Source organism: Tachypleus tridentatus, chromosome 13 (genome assembly GCF_004210375.1).
Source record: "Tachypleus tridentatus isolate NWPU-2018 chromosome 13, ASM421037v1, whole genome shotgun sequence".
NCBI classification, from domain to species: domain Eukaryota; kingdom Metazoa; phylum Arthropoda; class Merostomata; order Xiphosura; family Limulidae; genus Tachypleus; species Tachypleus tridentatus.
Window position 1 is genome coordinate 204,853,416 of NC_134837.1, and position 23,311 is coordinate 204,876,726.

The following is a 23,311-nucleotide window of genomic DNA, read 5'->3' on the forward strand; positions in this document are numbered from 1 at the left end:
TACGAAACTGTCCCTACCTTCTTCCAGCCACTGCATAAAGTGGACGACAGTATCTTCCACATGGTGGAGGAGGTTGAAGATAGGTACCAACACTACGCGGACGTCCACTCGACATTCGATAACTTCTGACCACTGCCCGATCCTTAGCTGACCTGACATACGTAGCTTCTTGGTTGGCATGAATGTCTCTTTCTAAACCAAACATGGCCGCTTAGAAACTTCTGGAACAACAAGGCTCAGCTGTTGCTGCGTAAAATACTAGGGACGGTATGGTTAATGTAAACTTAACCATTCTCACTTGATATTTTTACAAAACTTAGAGAAATGTGAAGTTAGCCGGAGAAGTTAGACCAGGGGCTACAGTGGCTGGTACAACCACCAACTTTGTTCTTTCACGGGTGTTTTCATATTTCTCCCTTGCTACGCATGAATATTTTTTTACAGAAAATAAATATTTTTAAAAATTTTCCTTACATGTAGGTGACCATATAACCACCAGCATAGTTTATTCTCCATTGCTTTCCATTTCAGGTTTTACTAACCAGTTAACCATCTGCACTTATATCTTTGACCACCAGGGTGGGCAACCACTTTTCTTCTTCCGTCACTCAAGTTTCTTGTGTATTTTGAATTTTCTTTGTGTACCAAACCCCCTTTTTACTTAGTGTATTACATTTCAGTCCTTCGTCTTTTAGCTCGATTTCATCGCTTGTGTTTTTATTTAAACTACATTGAAATTAGATAGATACAGGAAACCTATTGATAGGTTTCGCTACTATCAAATGATCTACAACATACGTCCTCCTAATATTTTATCTTCGTCTGTCTGCAGCTCAACACAGCAGATCACGATCAAAGCTGTGGTTGTTAAGGTGAGTCATGTTGGCCAACAATACACTGTAGTATAGAGACAGACGCCCCCTACGAAGCCTGCTTCACGTGTTCCTGAAAACGCTATGACATCACAGCTACACCACTCAAAATAAACCATAGTTTTGCGCGATACCTTTTAACAGCGTTTCTCGGTTCTGTAAATAGAGTGCGCTGAACAAATTCGACTGACTGCTTCTTCTGTCTGGCGCCAGGACAAGTAGCGCCACGTTACAAATACAAAGTGAAATTCTGTTAAAAAAATATAATATTGAAAACAAAACATGTAAACGTTGTAATCAGGCATGAGCTGCTTGTTTCAAATGTTACCTTTCTTACCACACGTACTTATCGGGTTAGAGTACAATGAGATAACCCTGTTGTTTCCTGACCTCATAAGGGCAGTTGAGGGAAGAACAAATTAACACAACTTACCACATGAAGATCCTGGGGTTAAAAATTAAATATAAACTTACAAAAATTAATCAAACTACCCACACGATGAAATTAAGTGTGATTATTCTAGGGTTTGGTATAACAGTCCAGTTAAAACTGTGGATACGTCCAAACCTGATCATATATCTGACAAAACTACCCAACAAAATAAGGACCATCTATCCTCACGTGCATCCCATGAGTACCTCCTGTTAAAACACTGAATAATTTGACAGAAGAACTGAGTAAACAGTTGCAGGATGTGTAGTGTCTGATAGACACACTAATCAGAGTAATGTCTTTATAAAGTAAACATATCGTGATGAAAATCCACTTGAAGAGAAAAATATATATGTAAAAAGGTCATCGTGATCCTGACGATGACCGAAACAATATATATGTAAAAAGGTCATCGTGATCCTGACGATGACCGAAACAATATATATGTAAAAAGGTCATCGTGATCCTGACGATGACCGAAACAATATATATGTAAAAAGGTCATCGTGATCCTGACGATGACCGAAACAATATATATGTAAAAAAGTCATCGTGATCCTGACGATGACCGAAACAATATATGTGTAAAAAGGTCATCGTGATCCTGACGATGACCGAAACGTTGTTCCCTCCTCTTCCTCTACATAAAAAACCAAACGAACCGTTTTTACATATATCGAGCTTCAGTACACTGAATGTACACGTGGAAAAACTTTTCTTAAAATAGAAAATATAGTCGTTAAATCAGCCCCTTTACTTACGTACGCATAAACTGTATGTGTGATCCCGCCAGTTCTGAAATCTGAAACAAGTTCTTTATGACATGAAGAAATATCCAGTGGAGACTTAAACACACATTTCACACACTTTTACTGTCGATTCAACCTACGCTCATCAGGCCAAATAGATGGATAAGTTATGATTTTTAAATTTAACTTTGGGGCTTATAATGCTTAAATTCGGTATTCAATCTTTACGGTAGACGCAATTAGTCCACTATGTGGTGTGCAAGTATTGTGACGTTATACTAGTCTCAAACTTAGGATATAACTCCTGCAAGTCGTACTTTATTAAGCGCGGCCCTTTGGTAAAACTCTATTTTCGGAGCTGACGAGAAGGGTTCGAATCCATACAATAACATCCCCACCCTCTTTAAGCTGTTAACACGTTATAAGAGCGATAGTTTCTCCTGTAGTGTGAATGGTAAGGTAATTCTAAAAGGCTGTTTTCCCTCTAGTGAGTAAATGGTAAGGTAATTCTAAAGGCTGTTTCCCTCTAGTGAGTAAATGGTAAGGTAATTATAACTGGCTGTCTTCCCTCTAGTGGATAAATGATAAGGTAACTAGCTGTGTTCCCTCTAGTAAGTAAATGGTAAGGTGATTATAACTGGCTGTTTTCCCTCTAGTGAGTAAATGGTAAGGTAATTCTAAAGGCTGTTTCCCTCTAGTGAGTAAATGGTAAGGTAATTATAACTGGCTGTCTTCCCTCTAGTGGATAAATGACAAGGTAACTAGCTGTGTTCCCTCTAGTAAGTAAATGGTAAAGTAATTATAACTGGCTGTGTTCCCTCTAGTGGTTAAATTCTAAGGTAACAAGCTGCGTTCCCTCTAGTGGGTAAATGGTAAGGTAACTGGCTGTGTTCCCTCTAGTGGGTAAATGGTAAGGTAACTAGCTGTGTTCCCTCTAGTCAGTTCTCTGAATTAAGAATGATAGCAGCGCCACACTTTACCAAACATACTTATTTAATTACAGTTACTTTTTACCTGTTGAGACGCAAACATCAAGAAACAGAAACATGCGTGTTTCGACTTTAACACTTTTACCACCTTATGATCTGAGCCTGATAACATGCGTCGATTCTTTTAACACACACACACACAAACCATTTCAAGTTCGGTTTTAAACCTGTAGCCTTAGTGACCAACGGATAGTTTTATTTAACCTGGTTAGGTCATAGTCAGTTCTTCAAACATCATTGCGATAATGTATAGTTTACCCCAGTGACTGAGCGGTAAGTCTGCAGGCTTACGATGCTAAAAATCGAGTTTCGTTATCTGCAGCGTGCAGTACACAAATAGCCTATTGTGTAGCTTTGCGCTTAACAAATAAACCAACCGACCTTCTTCTAATCAGTAAATACACAACAGCGTATAATCTAAAATAAAGTTCAAATCTACTATTACGTAAACAACTTAATCTGGACATGAGAGGGCACGTGAAGGTGTCAAAACTCGTGTTCATGGAAACTTTATGATAAAGCAACTTTTCACATACCGGGGTAAGTGGAAAAATCTCTGTCTTCGTTACTTTTAGCCACTAGATTTATTATGAACACTTACACAGGGGTTTAAGGGGCTAGAAGAGCTATCCCCCCGTAGTTTTCATCCTTTCAATCATCGCAGTGGTATATCACATAAATTCCTACTGTTTGTGAAACTTCCATTTCTCGTGTAATTAACCAATGGCAAAAACTGTGATGTTCCTTTAATACAGTGCAGGTTCATATCACCAGTATAAAAGTGTCATTGTATAAATAACCACTGTCTTGTCGATCTAAATTATTTAATTTTTAATTTGTACAGACAAACTTATTTACTGAGGTGTGGAAACACTAAAAATCATAAGAACACGAGATTTATACTTGAAAATTCAACGTGAATTATAGCGTTAAGTTTGGACACTCAGCGATTGTTTGGTTAGTTTTGAATTTCGCGCAAAGCTACACGAGGGCTATCTGCGCTAGCCGTCCCTAATTTAGCAGTGTAAGATTAGAGGGAAGGCACCACCTACCGCCAACTCTTGGGCTACTCTTTTCCCAACGAATAGTGAGATTGACTGACACATTCCAACGCCTCCACGGCTGAAAGGGCGAGCATGTTTGGTGTGACAGGAATACAAACCCGCGACCTTCGGATTACAAGTCGAGTGACTTAACCACCTGGCCATGCCGAGCCCTTAGCGATTGTCCCTGAATGGATTTATTTGTTTCTGAAGTATCTTGAGCTAAAAAAGTTGTTTAACAAAGCGGGACTTATGAGATTTAATTTTATAAATAGCCACGTTCTAAAGTATTAATAAACATCCGTGATGACAAGAAAACCCACTGTAGTATACATGTTTTTACAGATATATTAATAAACACGTTCCGCCACGAATAACAAACTGCAGACTAGATCTGACCACATGCTATTTTTTTTTTCTTTTTTACAATTCTTTTATCCTGTAAGAAGAAAACTGAGAATTGTTTTAAAAATGTAACGAAATCTCATCAAAAAGTCGCGATAACAACAGATCTGATGGACTTTCATTTACATATCACAATAAGTTTGGTTAGGTTTTAATTAAATTGTTTGAATTTAAGCACAGGATTACACAATGGGCTATCTATACTGTGCCTACAACGGGCTGTGCCACTGTGGGGGCATTTTGGTTAGCAGAAACATTCTTGATTTAAAAATTGTAAAATAAAAATTATATCATCATAAAATAACATACAGACATTTAATACATAAGTAACTTTGTCCGTACACAGTTGTCTAACCAAATAACATCAGCAATGTAACTTCTTAAGGCCTGCAAGGTTGGAACTTAAATCGAAATTTGAATATTTTATTTAAAAAATGAGTGTTCGCTCTTTCAGAGCGTGGGTATATGAGTAACGGTCAGACAAGAGCAATACAAAAAATTGGTACTGTTGACACGCTTTCCTCCAATTTATCAAACCACCAATGTTTGATAGCGAGGAAATTCACGGTGTCAGAAAGTTACAAGTTTAGTTTGTCTGTTTGTTTAAAGTTAAGCACAAAGCTACACATTGGGCTATTTGTGCTCTGTCTGCCACGAGTATCGAAACCCGAATTCTAGTATTGTAAGTCCACAGACATTCCGCTGTGCTGCTGGGGGACTTTAGTTTGTGAACTAGTTAACTATAGTTGTTTTCAAAAGAATTAATCAATTAGTTCAAACTAGTTAATTAAGTTTTGGTTACAAACTGTTTCTGTACTTTATTACACAAACAAATAAAACGTTTGTTTGTTTGTTTCTAAATTTCTTGTAAATCTACATGAGGGCTATTTGCACTACCCATCTTTAATTAAGCAGTGTAAGGCTAGGAGAAAGGCAGCTAGTTATCACCAACCACCACCAGCTCCTGCTGAGAAATAACACAGTTATTCATGGTGCCTTTTGTACAATTATAACTTTATATTAATTTTTCTAATAAACATTTCACCCATATATGAACCTTTACTGTAAAACAAACTCTCGACTTTTACTGTGTTCCTGAAATGGATAATAGTTATTTATTTATCTTCTTATCTGACTTTTTAAATACTTGTTTCTACACATCGTGTAATATATATTTAGTTATCCATATCTCTGTCCAAATTTATATATATATATATTTATATATCAAAAATATGAAATATATATATATATATATACACGAGTGTGACCTTCTAGATCGTCATGAATATATAAAAATATTAAAAACACCATCAGAATCGTTTTATTTATATTTTTGGTTTCAGTAGCTTGGTGGCACTTTCACAGCTTTTACACTAATCTTCATCACCAAACATATTTGGCTTGACATGGCCAAGTAGTTAAGGCACTCGACTCATAATCCGAGGGTCGCGGGTTCGAATCCCCGTCACACCAAATATGTTCGACCTTTCACCTGTGCAGGCGTTATAATGTAACGGTCAATTCCACTATTTGTTGGTAAAAAAGTAGCCCAAGAGTTGGCAGTGCGTGGTGATGACTAACTGCTAGTCTTACACTGGTAAATTAGGGACGGCTAGCGCAGATAGTCCTCGTGTAGCTTTGCGCGAAATTCAAACCAAACCGAACCTAATTAAATACAAAACACTGCATAAATAACTTTTAACAAAACTGAAATAAACAAACACACACCACTAAAAGCATCATAAAAATAAAAATATTATATATTATATAAACTCTATAAACAAAAAACTTGTAAATAAAACATAACTTATGAAATTCACAAGTTATTAAAATAACTTTAATAAAGTAATGTAATAAAACCAGTGTTCTTCTTTTATATTATGTGTACTTAAGGTACAGTTGTTAAAACACTGTGAACATCTAACCTGGGATTATAACATGAAACTTACTTTGATTCATTTTAAGTTTACAGTTTGGTCAACGGAGCTTTCACCACGTATAGAACGTATAAATACGGTTCTGAAAACTAAAGTATATATTTTTTTCTAAACCTAAAGGTTCGATGTGTGGTTCTAAAGATTTTAGGTATAGGTAGTTTAACGTAGATCACAGAATTCACATGTTAATATATATATCAGACGTATAGAAGGAAAGATCAAATAGTTTATTTGATAAACCGAAGCCAGAGAATGTGCGTCACAGACATACCTCTCAATTCCAGGGTCCTGGAACCTCCTGGGTTCTAGATTAAATATTGTGCATTTTTCCCACTTTTCCCGACCGTAAATTTTGTAATTCAAATGTAATATTTTTACAGGTACAAATTGAAAATTGGGTGATAATTCCCAGCGCTTCCTACGTCACTTTTGTATAACCATTCCAAACAATAGTTTTAATAATACAACCTTTCTCTACTGGTAACGTTAGTCTAGTAACCAGGTGACCGAAATAAATCTGTGGTTTTAATAATACAACCTTTCTCTACTGGTAACGTTAGTCTAGTAACTAGGTAACCGAAATAAATCTGTGGTTTTAATAATACAACCTTTCTCTACTGGTAACGTTAGTCTAGTAACCAGGTGACCGAAATAAATCTGTGGTTTTAATAATACAACCTTTCTCTGCTGGTAGTATTAGTTTGGTAGCCAAGTAACTGAAATAAAACTCGTGAAACTTGCTGCGCTGCTAGTTGAGTCACTTGTTGCTATGACGACCAACTTTCGATCACAACATGCCAAAAAAGTTCGTGAATCAGATGAATTGTAGCTGGGTCTTCCTGTACAGCGAAGTAAGCAGCTGCTACACGGGATCTAGTGCAACTTTCTGTTTACGTAAACGGACAGCAAGAACAAGTAACAACAGAAATTTTGGAATATATTTATGGATGACGACACAACATCATAAGATTAAAGCGTTTAATAACACGAAACCTTCGAATCACTAAACCAGATGGGCCTGGCATGGCCTAGCGCGTTAAGGCGTGCGCTTCGTAATCTGAGGGTCGCGGGTTCGCGCCCGAGTCGTGCCAAACATGCTCGCTCTCCCAGCCGTGGGGGCGTTATAATGTTACGGTCAATCCCACTATTCGTTGGTAAAAGAGTAACCCAAGAGTTGGCGGTGGGTGGTGATCACTAGCTGCCTTCCCTCTAGTCTTACACTGCTAAATTAAGGACGGCTAGCACAGATAGCCCTCGAGTAGTTTTGTGCGAAGTTCCAAAAACAACAACAACTAAACCAGATGTTATATATATATAGACAAGCAGTGTAGAGTAGACGTAAAGCGGGGGTCGCTTCTCACCCAATTGAATCAACATCGAAACCTCCAGTTGTTTGCTCGTCGTCGCGACTGCTAATTTTTATAATTAAGTAATTCGTTCTCCATGTTTAAAGAAATAAGTTACATGTTCTCTAAGGCAGTCTTAACTGGGATGTAAAAGGTTCTCTTAGCCTCGACGTATACCCCTAACATCATGCAGTTGTTATCGCAGCTTCTACAATTTTAGTGGTTGAATAAAATATCCATGTTATCACAACTTCTACAACTGATTACAGATAATTTAACCTTCAAAACGTAACTTAATTTAAAGACTCTCCAACAGTTAAAACATAACAATAATAACAAACAGGTAATTGTACGCATGTCCTTCTCTGCTGAACAAACACTACAGTGAAGAAATATGTACAGGGGCCAGAACAAATCAATATGAAACCAAAACCTACATTTACACGTCATAATAGATCAATATGAAATTTACACTAACGTTAACAGCTGAAACCGAAACCTATATTTACACACCATAATAGATCAGTATGAAATTTACACTAACGTTAACAGCTGAAACCGAAACCTATATTTACACACCATAATAGATCAGTATGAAATTTACACTAACGTTAACAACTGAAACCGAAGCCTACATTTACACACCATAATAGATCAATATGAAATTTACACTAACGTTTACAACTGAAACCGAAGCCTACATTTACACACCATAATAGATCAATATGAAATTTACACTAACGTTTACAACTGAAACCGAAGCCTACATCTACAAGAAGGGAGTTAACAATACTTATATTTTTCTATTTTTTTTACTCTAGTATGTTTCACACAAATTGGTCATCATAACCCTTGACAGTTTCATCAGTATTTAAAAACTCGTCCTCCTCCCATCCAGTGGCTCAGATGTAATTCTAAAGGCTTATAACGCTAAAAACTGGGTTTCGATACTCGTGGTTGGCACAGCACAGATAGCTCCTTGTGTAGCTTTGTGATTAATAACAAACAAAGAAACCAGAAGTTGGAAAACAAAAACGTGGTTCATAAAAAACGTGTCACAGACTTTTTCATTTTTTAGGTTGTTTTTATTTTGTACAGTTTTATCAATAATTTGGTTAATCAGTTGAAAACCTTACCCAGTTCATGAGTTCTTATGCATGTTCACTTAGACTCTTTAAATAACAACCGATAACTATATGAAAACATCTATATGTTTTGTAAGGAAATAATGCCATCAACTGGGTCATATTGGAAGTTATAAAACGATGTTCCAGGTCATGAGTTGCCCTTTGAACTCCTTAAACCATCGTCCATTGATGGTCGTGGTTCTGTAATCTTGTCAATTGTATTGAGTTTCTGCGAAAAATAAAGAGGTCCATCTTAGACCACATATCTTGACAGACTTTGCACTGACCGCGGAAGTGTTTCCAAGATCAAGTTAAATACAATGAAGATACCAAACTCTACTGGAACTATATCGAGGGACTTGACAGGTGGAAAGAGGCTGCTTCTGTTTCTTTGTTCATTTTTCTCATAAAAGCATCTTTTGATTGTTTTTCATGTAGCTCAATAATTGGTAAGCAAACATGTTTATTGTAATTATACAAGGAGATGTACCTAACTTCATAACAATGGCTCTTTGGGTCAGAAGACTCTCTTTCGTAACCACAGTCTTAACTTTGTGGATGACAACTCTGTTTTCGAAAAGTTGGATTGTGGTTCTGGAGACCTTTGTTTCCGAAACGTTTTACAACTGTTTATTTTTTATTAAGAACACTAAATGTTTCATTCTTTTCGAAACGCTGTGTCGTTTCCTTTAGCTCTGACAGAAACCCTTCTTTGGAAGAAGCTGTGACCATAATGTATCCGTTATATCACTGCACTCTCGAACTCTATAACAAATAAATGTTAAACCCATTATCCGTGACGTCATGTCTCCCATCTGCGGCGACACGCCACTGCATCCTTTTACATACGTATTGTGATAAAACTGTTCTTCTATCTACGTAAGATTGACGCAAGAGTTGTGAAGTACAGAAAGCAGGAGATACGGATGTTGCTATTAAAGGTCTAGACAAGCATGAATACAAAACTAAAACAAGAAAGGGATCATATAATGCAAAAACAACACGAGTCAAATACTGTGTGAAATACTACAAAAAAGGTAACAAAAGATGGCGTTTCTATGTAAGCTTTTCGAAACACAGTTGATAACATATAATCCAATAGCTTTAGCTCATACACGGTTACAAGGCAATGAACAAGACCAGTCAACGAACCAGTCATTAATCACGTTGATTGGACAGACACGACCACGACGTCACAGACGACAATTACGTATATATAATAAAACCAAAAACGTGAAACTAAAAAACAAGACAAATGTTTGAAAATGGAACATTATCTAATATTAGACCACAAATCACAAATTGTATTTACGTTGTACAAATTCAGATCAACAAATTATATAAATATTTATACTTATATCGACCTATAAAGACAAAAATCATAATCCAGCTCAACTTATTTTACAGTTTTATACTATTATTGTGTGACACAAGCTGTTACAATGCATTACTTCACGAGGAACATAAATATCTCAAGATAAATGATTATTGAATGCGAATTATTAGTATGACTATCCAAATTCTAGTTGATGTAACTTACGGATACTTCGCATCTTTAAAATATCTCTGAAACAACTTTTATGAAAAATAAAATACAGTATTATGAGACCCATCTCAATAAACGTTTTAATTACATAAGCTAGCATATATAGCGCCATCTAGTTGCTACAAGAGGGACAAAACATCATAATTGCTTCTAAAGCCACGCCATATATTTGCATTGTCTCGACAGAGTCCTTGCTATAGATTCAATTTGACTCATTTTGTTTTTCATTGAAACAAAACAATTATAAACTAAGTAAATCCTGCCACGAGTCAAATATAGAAAAAAATATAATCAAGATATCATCACTCCCCATCAATAATAATATCATTAGATGTCATCATGACCCCTCAATAATATCATCAGATATCATCACTGCCTCTCAATAATAATAATATCATCAGATATCATCACTCCCTTTCAATAATAATAGTATCATCAGATATCATCACTCCCTTTCAATAATAATATCACCAAATATCATCACTCCCTTTCAATAATAATATCACCAAATATCATCACTCCCTTTCAATAATATCATCAGATATCATCACTCCCTTTCAATAATAATAATCACCAGATATCTCACTCCCCTCAATAATATTATCACATATCACCACTCCCCCTCAATAATAATATTATCAGATATCTTACTCCCCTTCAATAATATCATGACATTCATCAATCTCCCTCATTAATAATGTCATCAAATATTATCACTCCACATCAATCATAATATAATCAGATATCTCCCTCAATAATATCATAACATATCATCACTCCCCTCGATAATATCATCACTTCCCCTCAATAATAATATGATCAGATATCTATCTCCCCTTGATAATAATATCATGACATATCACAATTCCCCCTCAATCATAATATAATCAGATATTATGATAAGTTTATAATCAGATAAGTTTATAACCAGTTGATACACTACATGATATACTTCATAACCAGTTGATACACTACATGATATACTTCATAACCAGTTACTCTACTACATGATATACTTCATAACCAGTTACTCTACTACATGATATACTTCATAACCAGTTACTCTACTACATGATATACTTCATAACCAGTTGATACACTACAAGATATACTTCATAACCAGTTGATACACTACATGATATACTTCATAACCAGTTGATACACTACATGATATACTTCATAACCAGTTGATACACTACATGATATACTTCATAACCAGTTGATACACTACATGATATACTTCATAACCAGTTACTCTACTACATGATATACTTCATAACCAGTTGATACACTACATGATATACTTCATAACCAGTTGATACACTACATGATATACTTCATAACCAGTTGATACGCTACATGATATACTTCATAACCAGTTACTCTACTACATGATAAAGTTTATAATCAGTTGATACACTACATGATAAAGTTTATGATCAGTTGATACACTACATGATAAAGTTTATAATCAGTTGATACACTACATGATAAAGTTTATAATCAGTTGATATACCACATAATATTTTTTATTTATGTTTTCAAAGTTTCATACATATAAAAGTGATACTTCAGTGTATATAAGATTAAAACATTTCTTTAAATTCTATATCATGCTTTAAATATTGTTATCATGATATAGATATATTTATATAATATTTCTCAAGGCTCCAATAATAAATCACCTGATCTAATTTCCACATACTTGTATGTGTAATTTTTACCAAATAAGCCAACTAATTTTAAAGTTGTTGGTTTCTACAGAATTAACAAACAATATCTATCACTGTGAATGACTGTACAGTTTATACAATACTACATTTGATTTTTAACTTTAATAAAAGTGTCCAAGCTTGTCATACAAACTGTGTTAGTTCCTGTAATCTGTCTGTTTCTATAAAACATAGCTAACCCACTGTATGATAACAAACCCTTACAGTTTTTGTTAGGACTGTTTTGTTTCAACTAAGTCCAGTAGTAGGGTTACCAGGAACAACCATAGTTGTCCTGAAATTTTCAAGATCGGTCGGCTCACGTATTATGGTTAAAATGCATATTTTAAACTAAATAAATTATTTGTTAAAACTCATGATCCTACCATGGGGCTTGCAGTTCGTTGATACTTGTCTCTTCTGTTCTGTTTAATACTAATGTCGATAGTAGTGACCCCTCGAAACCATTTTGATGAGATATGTTATCAGTTCTACTGTGTTTTGATAGAGTTTGATATGATCTGAAATTAAATATAAAAAAACTGTTAATAAAACAACAGAAGAATATAAACTGTATCACTGACTTGAATATATTATAGAATTATAACCTGAATATATTATAGACTTATAACAAGAATATATCATACAATTATAACTTGAAAACATAAAGGCCATATTTTCTCTCTTAACCTTCAAGAGAGAGCATATGTAAAGATAATGTGAACACTAAATCCTTTAGTTTTACACAAAATAAACAGATTAGAACAAACAATACCTTGTTTTAGTTAAAACACACCAAATTCTTCTAGTGAAACAATACCTTGTTTTAGTTAAAACACATCAAATTCTTCTAGTGAACCAATACCTTGTTTTAGTTAAAACACACCAAATTCTTCTAGTGAAACAATACCTTGTTTTAGTTAAAACACATCAAATTCTTCTAGTGAACCAATACCTTGTTTTAGTTAAAACACACCAAATTCTTCTAGTGAACCAATACCTTGTTTTAGTTAAAACACACCAAATTCTTCTAGTGAACCAATACCTTGTTTTAGTTAAAACACACCAAATTCTTCTAGTGAACCAATACCTTGTTTTAGTTAAAACACACCAAATTCTTCTAGTGAACCAATACCTTGTTTTAGTTAAAACACACCAAATTCTTCTAGTGAACCAATACCTTGTTTTAGTTAAAACACATCAAATTCTTCTAGTGAACCAATACCTTGTTTTAGTTAAAACACATCAAATTCTTCTAGTGAACCAATACCTTGTTTTAGTTAAAACACATCAAATTCTTCTAGTGAACCAATACCTTGTTTTAGTTAAAACACATCAAATTCTTCTAGTGAACCAATACCTTGTTTTAGTTAAAACACATCAAATTATTCTAGTGAACCAATACCTTGTTTTAGTTAAAACACATCAAATTATTCTAGTGAACCAATACCTTGTTTTAGTTAAAACGCATTCAAATTCTTCTAGTGAACCAATACCTTGTTTTAGTTAAAACGCACCAAATTCTTCTAGTGAACCAATACCTTGTTTTAGTTAAAACACACCAAATTCTTCTAGTGAACCAATACCTTGTTTTAGTTAAAACACACCAAATTCTTCTAGTGAACCAATACCTTGTTTTAGTTAAAACACACCAAATTCTTCTAGTGAACCAATACCTTGTTTAAGTTAAAACACACCAAATTCTTCTAGTGAACCAATACCTTGTTTTAGTTAAAACACATCAAATTATTCTAGTGAACCAATACCTTGTTTTAGTTAAAACGCATCAAATTATTCTAGTGAACCAATACCTTGTTTTAGTTAAAACGCACCAAATTCTTCTAGTGAACCAATACCTTGTTTTAGTTAAAACGCACCAAATTCTTCTAGTGAACCAATACCTTGTTTTAGTTAAAACACACCAAATTCTTCTAGTGAACTAATACCTTGTTTAAGTTAAAACACATCAAATTATTCTAGTGAACCAATACCTTGTTTTAGTTAAAACACATCAAATTCTTCTAGTGAACCAATACCTTGTTTTAGTTAAAACACATCAAATTCTTCTAGTGAACCAATACCTTGTTTTAGTTAAAATACATCAAATTATTCTAGTGAACCAATACCTTGTTTTAGTTAAAATGCACCAAATTCTTCTAGTGAACCAATACCTTGTTTTAGTTAAAACACACCAAATTCTTCTAGTGAACCAATACCTTGTTTTAGTTAAAACACACCAAATTCTTCTAGTGAACCAATACCTTGTTTAAGTTAAAACACATCAAATTATTCTAGTGAACCAATACCTTGTTTTAGTTAAAACACATCAAATTTTTCTAGTGAACCAATACCTTGTTTTAGTTAAAACACATCAAATTCTTCTAGTGAACCAATACCTTGTTTTAGTTAAAACACATCAAATTATTCTAGTGAACCAATACCTTGTTTTAGTTAAAACGCACCAAATTCTTCTAGTGAACCAATTACCTGGTTTTAGTTAAAACACATCAAACCCTTCCAGAGAACCAATACCTGGTTTTAGTTAAAACACATCAAACCCTTCCAGAGAACCAATACCTGGTTTTAGTTAAAACACATCAAACCCTTCCAGAGAACCAATACCTGGTTTGAGTTAAAACACATCAAACCCTTCCAGAGAACCAATACCTGGTTTGAGTTAAAACACATCAAACCCTTCCAGAGAACCAATACCATGTTTTAGTTAAAACACATCAAACCCTTCTAGAGAACCAATACCATGTTTTAGTTAAAACACATCAAACCCTTCTAGAGAACCAATACCATGTTTTAGTTAAAACACATCAAACCCTTCTAGAGAACCAATACCTGATTTTAGTTAAAACACATTAAACCCTTCTAGAGAACCAATACCTGGTTTTAGTTCTCCACTACCCTCTTATTTATTGGACTGAACTGCACATATTATAAGCTGACTCTTCTGTAGTTCTGAAAAGTATGAAATATTCGAAAGATCTTTGTTTCCTTACAAAACGGTCTGTCAACTCAACTTAAAATCCGACTCTGTAAACTGCCTTCCGGTTGAACAGATACAATTTTAAACAGTACAATTAATTGACGTGAGTTCTAAGTCATGGTTACTAAAGTGAAACATAGATGGCAGTACGCTAGTAGTTTGAATTAGTAGGTTAGAAATAAATAAAACAACTGAATAATAAGTCCTCACAAGAAATGTCTATCACATAAAACATACACGTATGTGTGGATGTTAATGTTCCTTATAGAATAAACTCTGTTCTATCCCCTCCTAGCCCTTAGGCTTTGTGTATTTTGAGCTTGCCCATCCGATGATTCGCTGTTTGAGGCCTTTTGCTCCCCAAACGCCTTCCACTCTGGTCATACAGGAGAAGCGAGACTAGTGTTAACTAGTTTCCTTCCCTCTAATCTTTGGATTCAAGCGTTGACAGTGTTTGAAAAGTATAAATGGGCGCGAAACAAACAATCCTTCAAATCTCCGTAAGTTCATTTTCAGTTGTTATTTCACGTTTCTAAGCAGCAGCTTTTCTAAACCATGACAAAAACCTTGGACTTTTTAACTCTCGGGACGCTTTATTACACCAGGTATTCTACTTTATGTTTTGTTGTCGGAGACCCATGAAATAGGTTCAATTTAAATCTCTCAAGCCAAACTCACCACTCGATCACGTTGCTACATAACCCCACCCCACCCCGTGATGTCGATACTGACGAGAAAATAAAAACAAACTCCCACAACTAGTGCTACATCTTACTTCAAAAAAAGAAACCTTCTTCAAACCACTAATTGTCTGTAACTGTAAAGTATCTAACTCACTTTACTGCTATATAACATGATACATTTGTAGTGTTACTTTGCACTGATGTGAGTAGATTAAAACATTGTTCTGTTTCTAACATTTCTTGACTAGGCTAAAACATCCTGTTTTGTTTCTAACAGTTCATGACTAGGCTAATACACCCTGTTCTGTTTTCAACAGTTCATGACTTGGCTAATACACCCTATTCTGTTTTCAACAGTTCATGACTTGGCTAATACACCCTATTCTGTTTTCAACAGTTCATGACTTGGCTAATACACCCTGTTCTGTTTTCAACAGTTCATGACTTGGCTAATACACCCTGTTCTGTTTTCAACAGTTCATGACTTGGCTAATACACCCTATTCTGTTTTCAACAGTTCATGACTTGGCTAATACACCCTATTCTGTTTTCAACAGTTCATGACTTGGCTAATACACCCTGTTCTGTTTTCAACAGTTCATGGCTTGGCTAATACACCCTGTTCTGTTTTCAACATTTCATGAATAGGCTAAAACACCCTGTTCTATTTCCAAAAGTTCATGACTAGTAAAGCTCTCTTAAAGAGTACTTAACACAAGACACGTACGTGTTCCTTGTAGTAGCCACATGCACACGATGTTGTCAGCGCTTGTAGTAGCTTAACATAATTGTTTTTATGTTTAAAAAATCAAATAGCTACGTATAAACAGTGATACCAAAAATCTTACTGACGTTATTGGTAATATATATAATAATGTTAAAAACATGCGAGAACTAACGACTTATTCACTACACTTAAATCAGTTTGCCATGCTTGTGTCGTTACATGTACACCAACTAATAACTCGTGGTATCCATTACAAATCGACTGTATACTACAAGGTTACGAACTTCTCCATGTGATAAAACCACCCACTGACCTCACAAATATACTATGTCGGTTTTTTCAAGAGTTGAAGCCTGTGGCTGTTCCCCTGGACGGAAAGACCCAATTAATGCACTCGTGTATTGAGGAACTTTGTACAACTCCTGAGTGAAGACATTAAAGTGAATATAGCTTGGCGTTAACTGTAACCTCTTTCTCCTTAACTTGATAATGTTGTAAAAAGGAAACATCTCAGTCAACAAGATAACAAGTCCTTAATTCACTGAGAGAACAACAGGTTTCTGTCAGTTTCAAATAATGACTAGAAACTTAACGATTCACTTTGACATTCGAGTATATTATAACTTTATAAATTACAATTTATCAAATATACATAGATACTTGATATAAAACTAAGTAAGCACTACTTCGTTGAGATTAATATTACCATGGTAATGACCACTTCAGCTTTACTAATTAAATATTGTCACGTTAACAACCAGTTTATGTTTGATAATTAATATTATTATATTACAATACAGTTCATCTTTACTAATTAATATTACCATGGTAATGACCACTTCAGCTTTACTAATTAAATATTGTCACGTTAACAACCAGTTTATGTTTGATAATTAATATTATTATATTAAAATACAGTTCATCTTTACTAAATAATATTACCATGGTAATGACCACTTCATCTTTACTAATTAAATATTGTCACGTTAATAACCAGTTTATGTTTGATAATTAATATTATTATATTACAATACAGTTCATCTTTACTAATTAATATTACCATGGTAATGACCACTTCAACTTTTCTAATTAAATATTGTCACGTTAACAACCAGTTTATGTTTGATAATTAATATTATTATATTAAAATACAGTTCATCTTTACTAATTAATATTACCATGGTAATGACCACTTCATCTTTACTAATTAAATATTGTCACGTTAACAACCAGTTTATGTTTGATAATTTATATTATTATATTAAAATACAGTTCATCTTTACTAATTAATATTACCATGGTAATGACCACTTCATCTTTACTAATTAAATATTGTCACGTTAACAACCAGTTTATGTTTGATAATTAATATTATTATATTAAAATACAGTTCATCTTTACTAATTAATATTACCATGGTAATGACCACTTCAACTTTACTAATTAAATATTGTCACGTTAACAACCAGTTTATGTTTGATAATTAATATTATTATATTAAAATACAGTTCATCTTTACTAATTAATATTACCATGGTAATGACCACTTCAACTTTACTAATTAAATATTGTCACGTTAACAACCAGTTTATGTTTGATAATTAATATTATTATATTAAAATACAGTTCATCTTTACTAATTAATATTACCATGGTAATGACCACTTCATCTTTACTAATTAAATATTGTCACGTTAACAACCAGTTTATGTTTGATAATTAATATTATTATATTAAAATACAGTTCATCTTTACTAATTAATATTACCATGGTAATGACCACTTCAACTTTACTAATTAAATATTGTCACGTTAACAACCAGTTTATGTTTGATAATTAATATTATTATATTAAAATACAGTTCATCTTTACTAATTAATATTACCATGGTAATGACCACTTCATCTTTACTAATTAAATATTGTCACGTTAACAACCAGTTTATGTTTGATAATTAATATTATTATATTAAAATACAGTTCATCTTTACTAATTAATATTACCATGGTAATGACCACTTCATCTTTACTAATTAAATATTGTCACGTTAACAACCAGTTTATGTTTGATAATTAATATTATTATATTAAAATACAGTTCATCTTTACTAATTAATATTACCATGGTAATGACCACTTCATCTTTACTAATTAAATATTGTCACGTTAACAACCAGTTTATGTTTGATAATTAATATTATTATATTAAAATACAGTTCATCTTTACTAATTAATATTACCATGGTAATGACCACTTCATCTTTACTAATTAAATATTGTCACGTTAACAACCAGTTTATGTTTGATAATTAATATTATTATATTAAAATACAGTTCATCTTTACTAATTAATATTACCATGGTAATGACCACTTCAACTTTACTAATTAAATATTGTCACGTTAACAACCAGTTTATGTTTGATAATTAATATTATTATATTAAAATACAGTTCATCTTTACCAGTTAATATTACCAATGGTAATGACCATTTCATCTTTACTAATTAAATATTGTAACATTAAGAAGAACAACTAGTTCTTCTCTGATAATTTCCATTACCATGGTAACGACCAGGTCATATTAAATAATTAATATTACCATGTTAATGACCAGTTGTTCTTTGATAATCAATATTACCATTCTAACCGACCAGGTCATCGTTAATAATTATTACCATGTTACCGACCTGTTCTTCTCTGATAATTAATATTACCATATTAGCGACAGTTATTTGTTTCGTATTTAATGTTAGCAGGTTAACGACAGGTTGTTCTTTCTGGTTTACTATTACAGTAATAAAAATGTATTTTTCTTTCATTAATAAGATAACGACCTTTGTTTCGGTTTACTTGTTATTAGATTTAACAGAAAAACTACAACGGTTTACTTTCCTCACTTCACAAACTAAAATTACCACACATATTTTATAACTCCCTCGTCCCATAACACATCACATCTGCCGAGATGTAATTGGTCAGATTTTGTAGAACATCCCTACGCTATGACGTAACACTGTTATGAAGTAGAAAGCGCATATTGTAAACGTCATAACAATAAAGTCGAGTTACGTAATACAAGTAATAAAAATTAGGATAAAAGTGAGCAGTATGAAGCATAGAGACAAGGCATACGTAATACCATACAAATATCCCTACATAAGTATTCAGTCAATCTTACAAGCTCATGGTTACTACACACTATAACACTGAATAGCACTATTAAATTAAAATGTTTAATAAAAAACCTGAATTAATGTAATCGACAGGGATTCAACATTTAGTTGCTAAGTTATTTTTGGAAACACTTGGGTACTTATGTACAGATCTTTATGTAAATACGTATCACTTCCTCCCTACCTTGGTTTTGAACTGTAGTCCCTACATCATACTTTCACAATTTTTTTATTACTTGTTTACCCTTTCTTTTATACAATTTCATTTAAGTTGGTTGATAAGAGAACATGTGTTTTGTTTTTATAGTAATATATATTATTAATATTATACCAGTTTCTTTGATACACTAATGTTATTCATCAACGCTTTCCATAATTCTGAACTCCGAAGAATGTACAGTACGGAAAGAACGCATGATCAACGTACAGCTGTATCATCCGTACATTATCTTTGTTACTGACATCTCTACGTCATTCTACATTTAATACAACTAGTTTTATTACTTATTTTGTGATGTTTTTACCGAAAATTATTGTATATTATGAATGTGGAAAATAAACTCAAATATCATATCACTTCATATACAATATAGAGGTTGGCTCCCTCAAAGCACCGATTGTATGGTGTACAAAGCACTCAGTATTCTAATACATGTTACAATCATCTAAGGTTAACCCAATATTCGCTGGTAATTCCTGTTTCACCCTATATTTAAACCTTTCAAACGAACGTCACAAACAAAATAAACAGTTTTCGGTTACAGATGTCATGTCGGTTTACAGAGAAACAGTTAAACAGTGTTTGGTTACAGATGTCCTGTTGGTACACAAAGAAACAGTTAAACAGTGTTCTGGTATGAAAGTATTACTGTACACACTATATACCAAGATACCTGTAGGTATGAAGGTATTACTGTACACACTATATACCAAGATACCTGTAGGTATGAAGGTATTACTGTACACACTATATACCAAGATACCTGTAGGTATGAAGGTATTACTGTACACACTATATACCAAGATACCTGTAGGTATGAAGGTATCACTGTACACACTATATACCAAGATACCTATAGGTATGAAAATATTACTGTATAACGGGTTAAAATACATTAATAAAAACACTATAACACAAACACTTTCGAAAGGTGGACCTTTCTTCTTCAGGGGCAAGAAAGGTCTTCATTTTGAAAGCGCTTGGGTTATAGGGTTTTTGCTGATATCGATCTCGAGTTCTTAAAGTTACGTGTGTTTCCAGCACCATCACTGTATACCAGATTATCTCTTCTCTACCCACCACGATTACAAAAACCCAGTATTCAGTTGGGTCACTAGGGATGGAAGGTATTTTATACTGAAATAAAAATCTAGTATCGTTTAACGTAAGCTCTAGATTGAAAGCTGCTACATAAACTACATGGCCAAAAGTATGTGGACACCCCTTCTAATTAGTGGGTTCGGCTATTTCAGCCACACCCATTGCTAACAGGTGCATAAAATCAAGCATACACCCCATGCAACCTCCATAGACAAACACTGGCAGAAGAATGGGTCGTACTGAAGAGCTCAGTGACTTTCAACGTGACACTGTCATATGTTGCCACCTTCCAACAAGTCAGTTCGTCAAATTTCTGCCCTGCTAGAGCTGCCTCGGTCAACTGTAAGTACTGTTATTGTGATGTGGAAACGTTTAGGAGCAACAACAGCTCAGCCACAAAGCGGTAGGCTACGTAAGCTCACAGAACGAAACCACCGAGTGCTGAAGCGCGTAGCACGTAAAAATCGTCTGTCCACAATTGCAACACTCACTACCGAGTTCCAAACTGCCTGTGGAAGCAACGTCAGCACAAGAACTGTTGGTCGAGAGCTTCATAAAATGAGTTTTCATGGCTGAGTAGCTGCACACAAGCCTAAGATCACCATGTGCAATGTCAAGTGTCGGCTGGAGTGGTGTAAAGCATACCGCCTTTGGACTCTGGAGCAGTGAAAACATGTTCTCTGGAGTGATGAATCATGCTTCACTATCTGACAGTCTGACGGAAAAGTCGGGGTTTAGCGGATGCCAAGAGAACGCTACCTGCCTGAATACATAGTACCAACTGTAAAGTTTTGTGGAGGAGAAATAATGGTTTGGGCTCTTTAGTTCCAATGAAGGGAAATATTAATTCTACAGCATACAATGACATTCTAGAGAAATGTCTGCTTCCAACTTTGTGGCAACAGTTTGGGGAAGGCCCTTTTTTGTTTCAGCAAGACAATGCCCCCGTCATAAAGCGAGGTCCATAAAGACATTATTTGCTGAGGTTGGTGTGGAAGAACTTGACTGGCCTACCCTCCTTCTCGCCCGACATCAGTACCCGACCTCACTGATACTCTTGTGACTGAATAGGAATGAATCCCCGCAGCCATGTCCAAAATCTAATGAAAAACCTTACTAGAAGAGTGGAAGCTGTTACAGCAGCAAAGGGAAGACCAACTCCGTGGTTTTGGAATGAGATGTTCAACAAGCACAAATGGGTATGATGATCGGATGTCCACATAATTTTGGCCATGTAGTGTAGCTTTTCAAAGTCTTAGTCTCGGGTTGTTCACATTACCTTATCAACGCATTGTCCTTAGCCTAAACAAGTTAATGGAATTAATTATAATTTATAGAAAGCTTGTAACTTATCGCTTAAATATAGATTTATAAACGTCCATTTGAAATTCACTCGAAATCTAGACACAGACGCGACAACGAAAATGCGATGATCGACTGGAGAAGTGGAATCAAACAGCATGTGTTTGTCCAGGTAATTGACTGCCTGTATAAGGTTATCAATCTTATGTAATCCATTAAAGGTTTCGTTAATGGACTTCCTTCCGGAATCTTTTACGGTTTCCTTATCTTTTCCAAATTTACTTAATGTTGTATTTCATAGAAACTCAGTTGTAAGCTGCAGAAAAATTATAACAGATGGCAGCACGAGATACTACGGCTGAAGGCTCTTGATAGTGTGTGCGTGTGAGATTCAAACTAACATCTGTGTTTTTTTGGGCTATGTGGTCTCTGCTCATCGTAGGTATCGAAATCGAAATTTTGAGATTATGAGCCGTGTGGTATACAGCTGAACTGTTCAACAGTATTCCAGAATATGTTTTATTGTGTTTTTATTCTGTCTGCGTCTCTTGCTGGATGCCATCTTAACCTCGAGGAATTGTTTTCCTGTGTTGGGACAATATAATATAAGAATCACTATTGTCACTTCACTGACAAAAGTATCTTACGAATTGGCAGCGAGTGCTGTTGATTAATCGCCTGTATTTCTAACCAGCCGGTGCAAAATTAGGGACGGCCGAGTATGGATCAGTGTTAGTGTGTTGTACTGTGCGACTAAGGTTTTATGGTTCCTGTCTCTTTACCGCATTTTGGAGTTATAAGTATGTTTAAAGTGTGACAGTCATATCCTGATAGTCAATCTGACTAAAGTATCTTAAAAGCTGGCAGCTGCCGTGAAATGACTGCATTCCGTCTAGTTTATGACCACAAAAATAAAGATGGTTAACTCAAGTCCTCGTGTAGCTTTTCA

General features: G+C 34.3%; 1 protein-coding gene across 4 annotated transcripts in view; it reads right to left on the reverse strand.

Annotated features, from left to right (window-relative positions):
- The window catches only part of LOC143237880 (IQ motif and SEC7 domain-containing protein 1-like), a 116,503-nt gene that overhangs the window by 67,763 nt on the left and 25,429 nt on the right, over positions 1 to 23,311 (reverse strand). For 2 of the 4 annotated variants that reach the window (XM_076477591.1, XM_076477587.1), the window contains exon 2: positions 12,546 to 12,680. The exons of 1 other annotated variant lie outside the window; for it this stretch is intronic. In XM_076477591.1, the coding sequence (XP_076333706.1) occupies positions 12,546 to 12,680 (135 nt within the window). Of the gene's footprint in view, positions 1 to 17; positions 1,088 to 12,545; positions 12,681 to 23,311 lie in introns of those variants that run through there. One more of the 4 variants, XM_076477590.1, reaches the window with a different exon arrangement.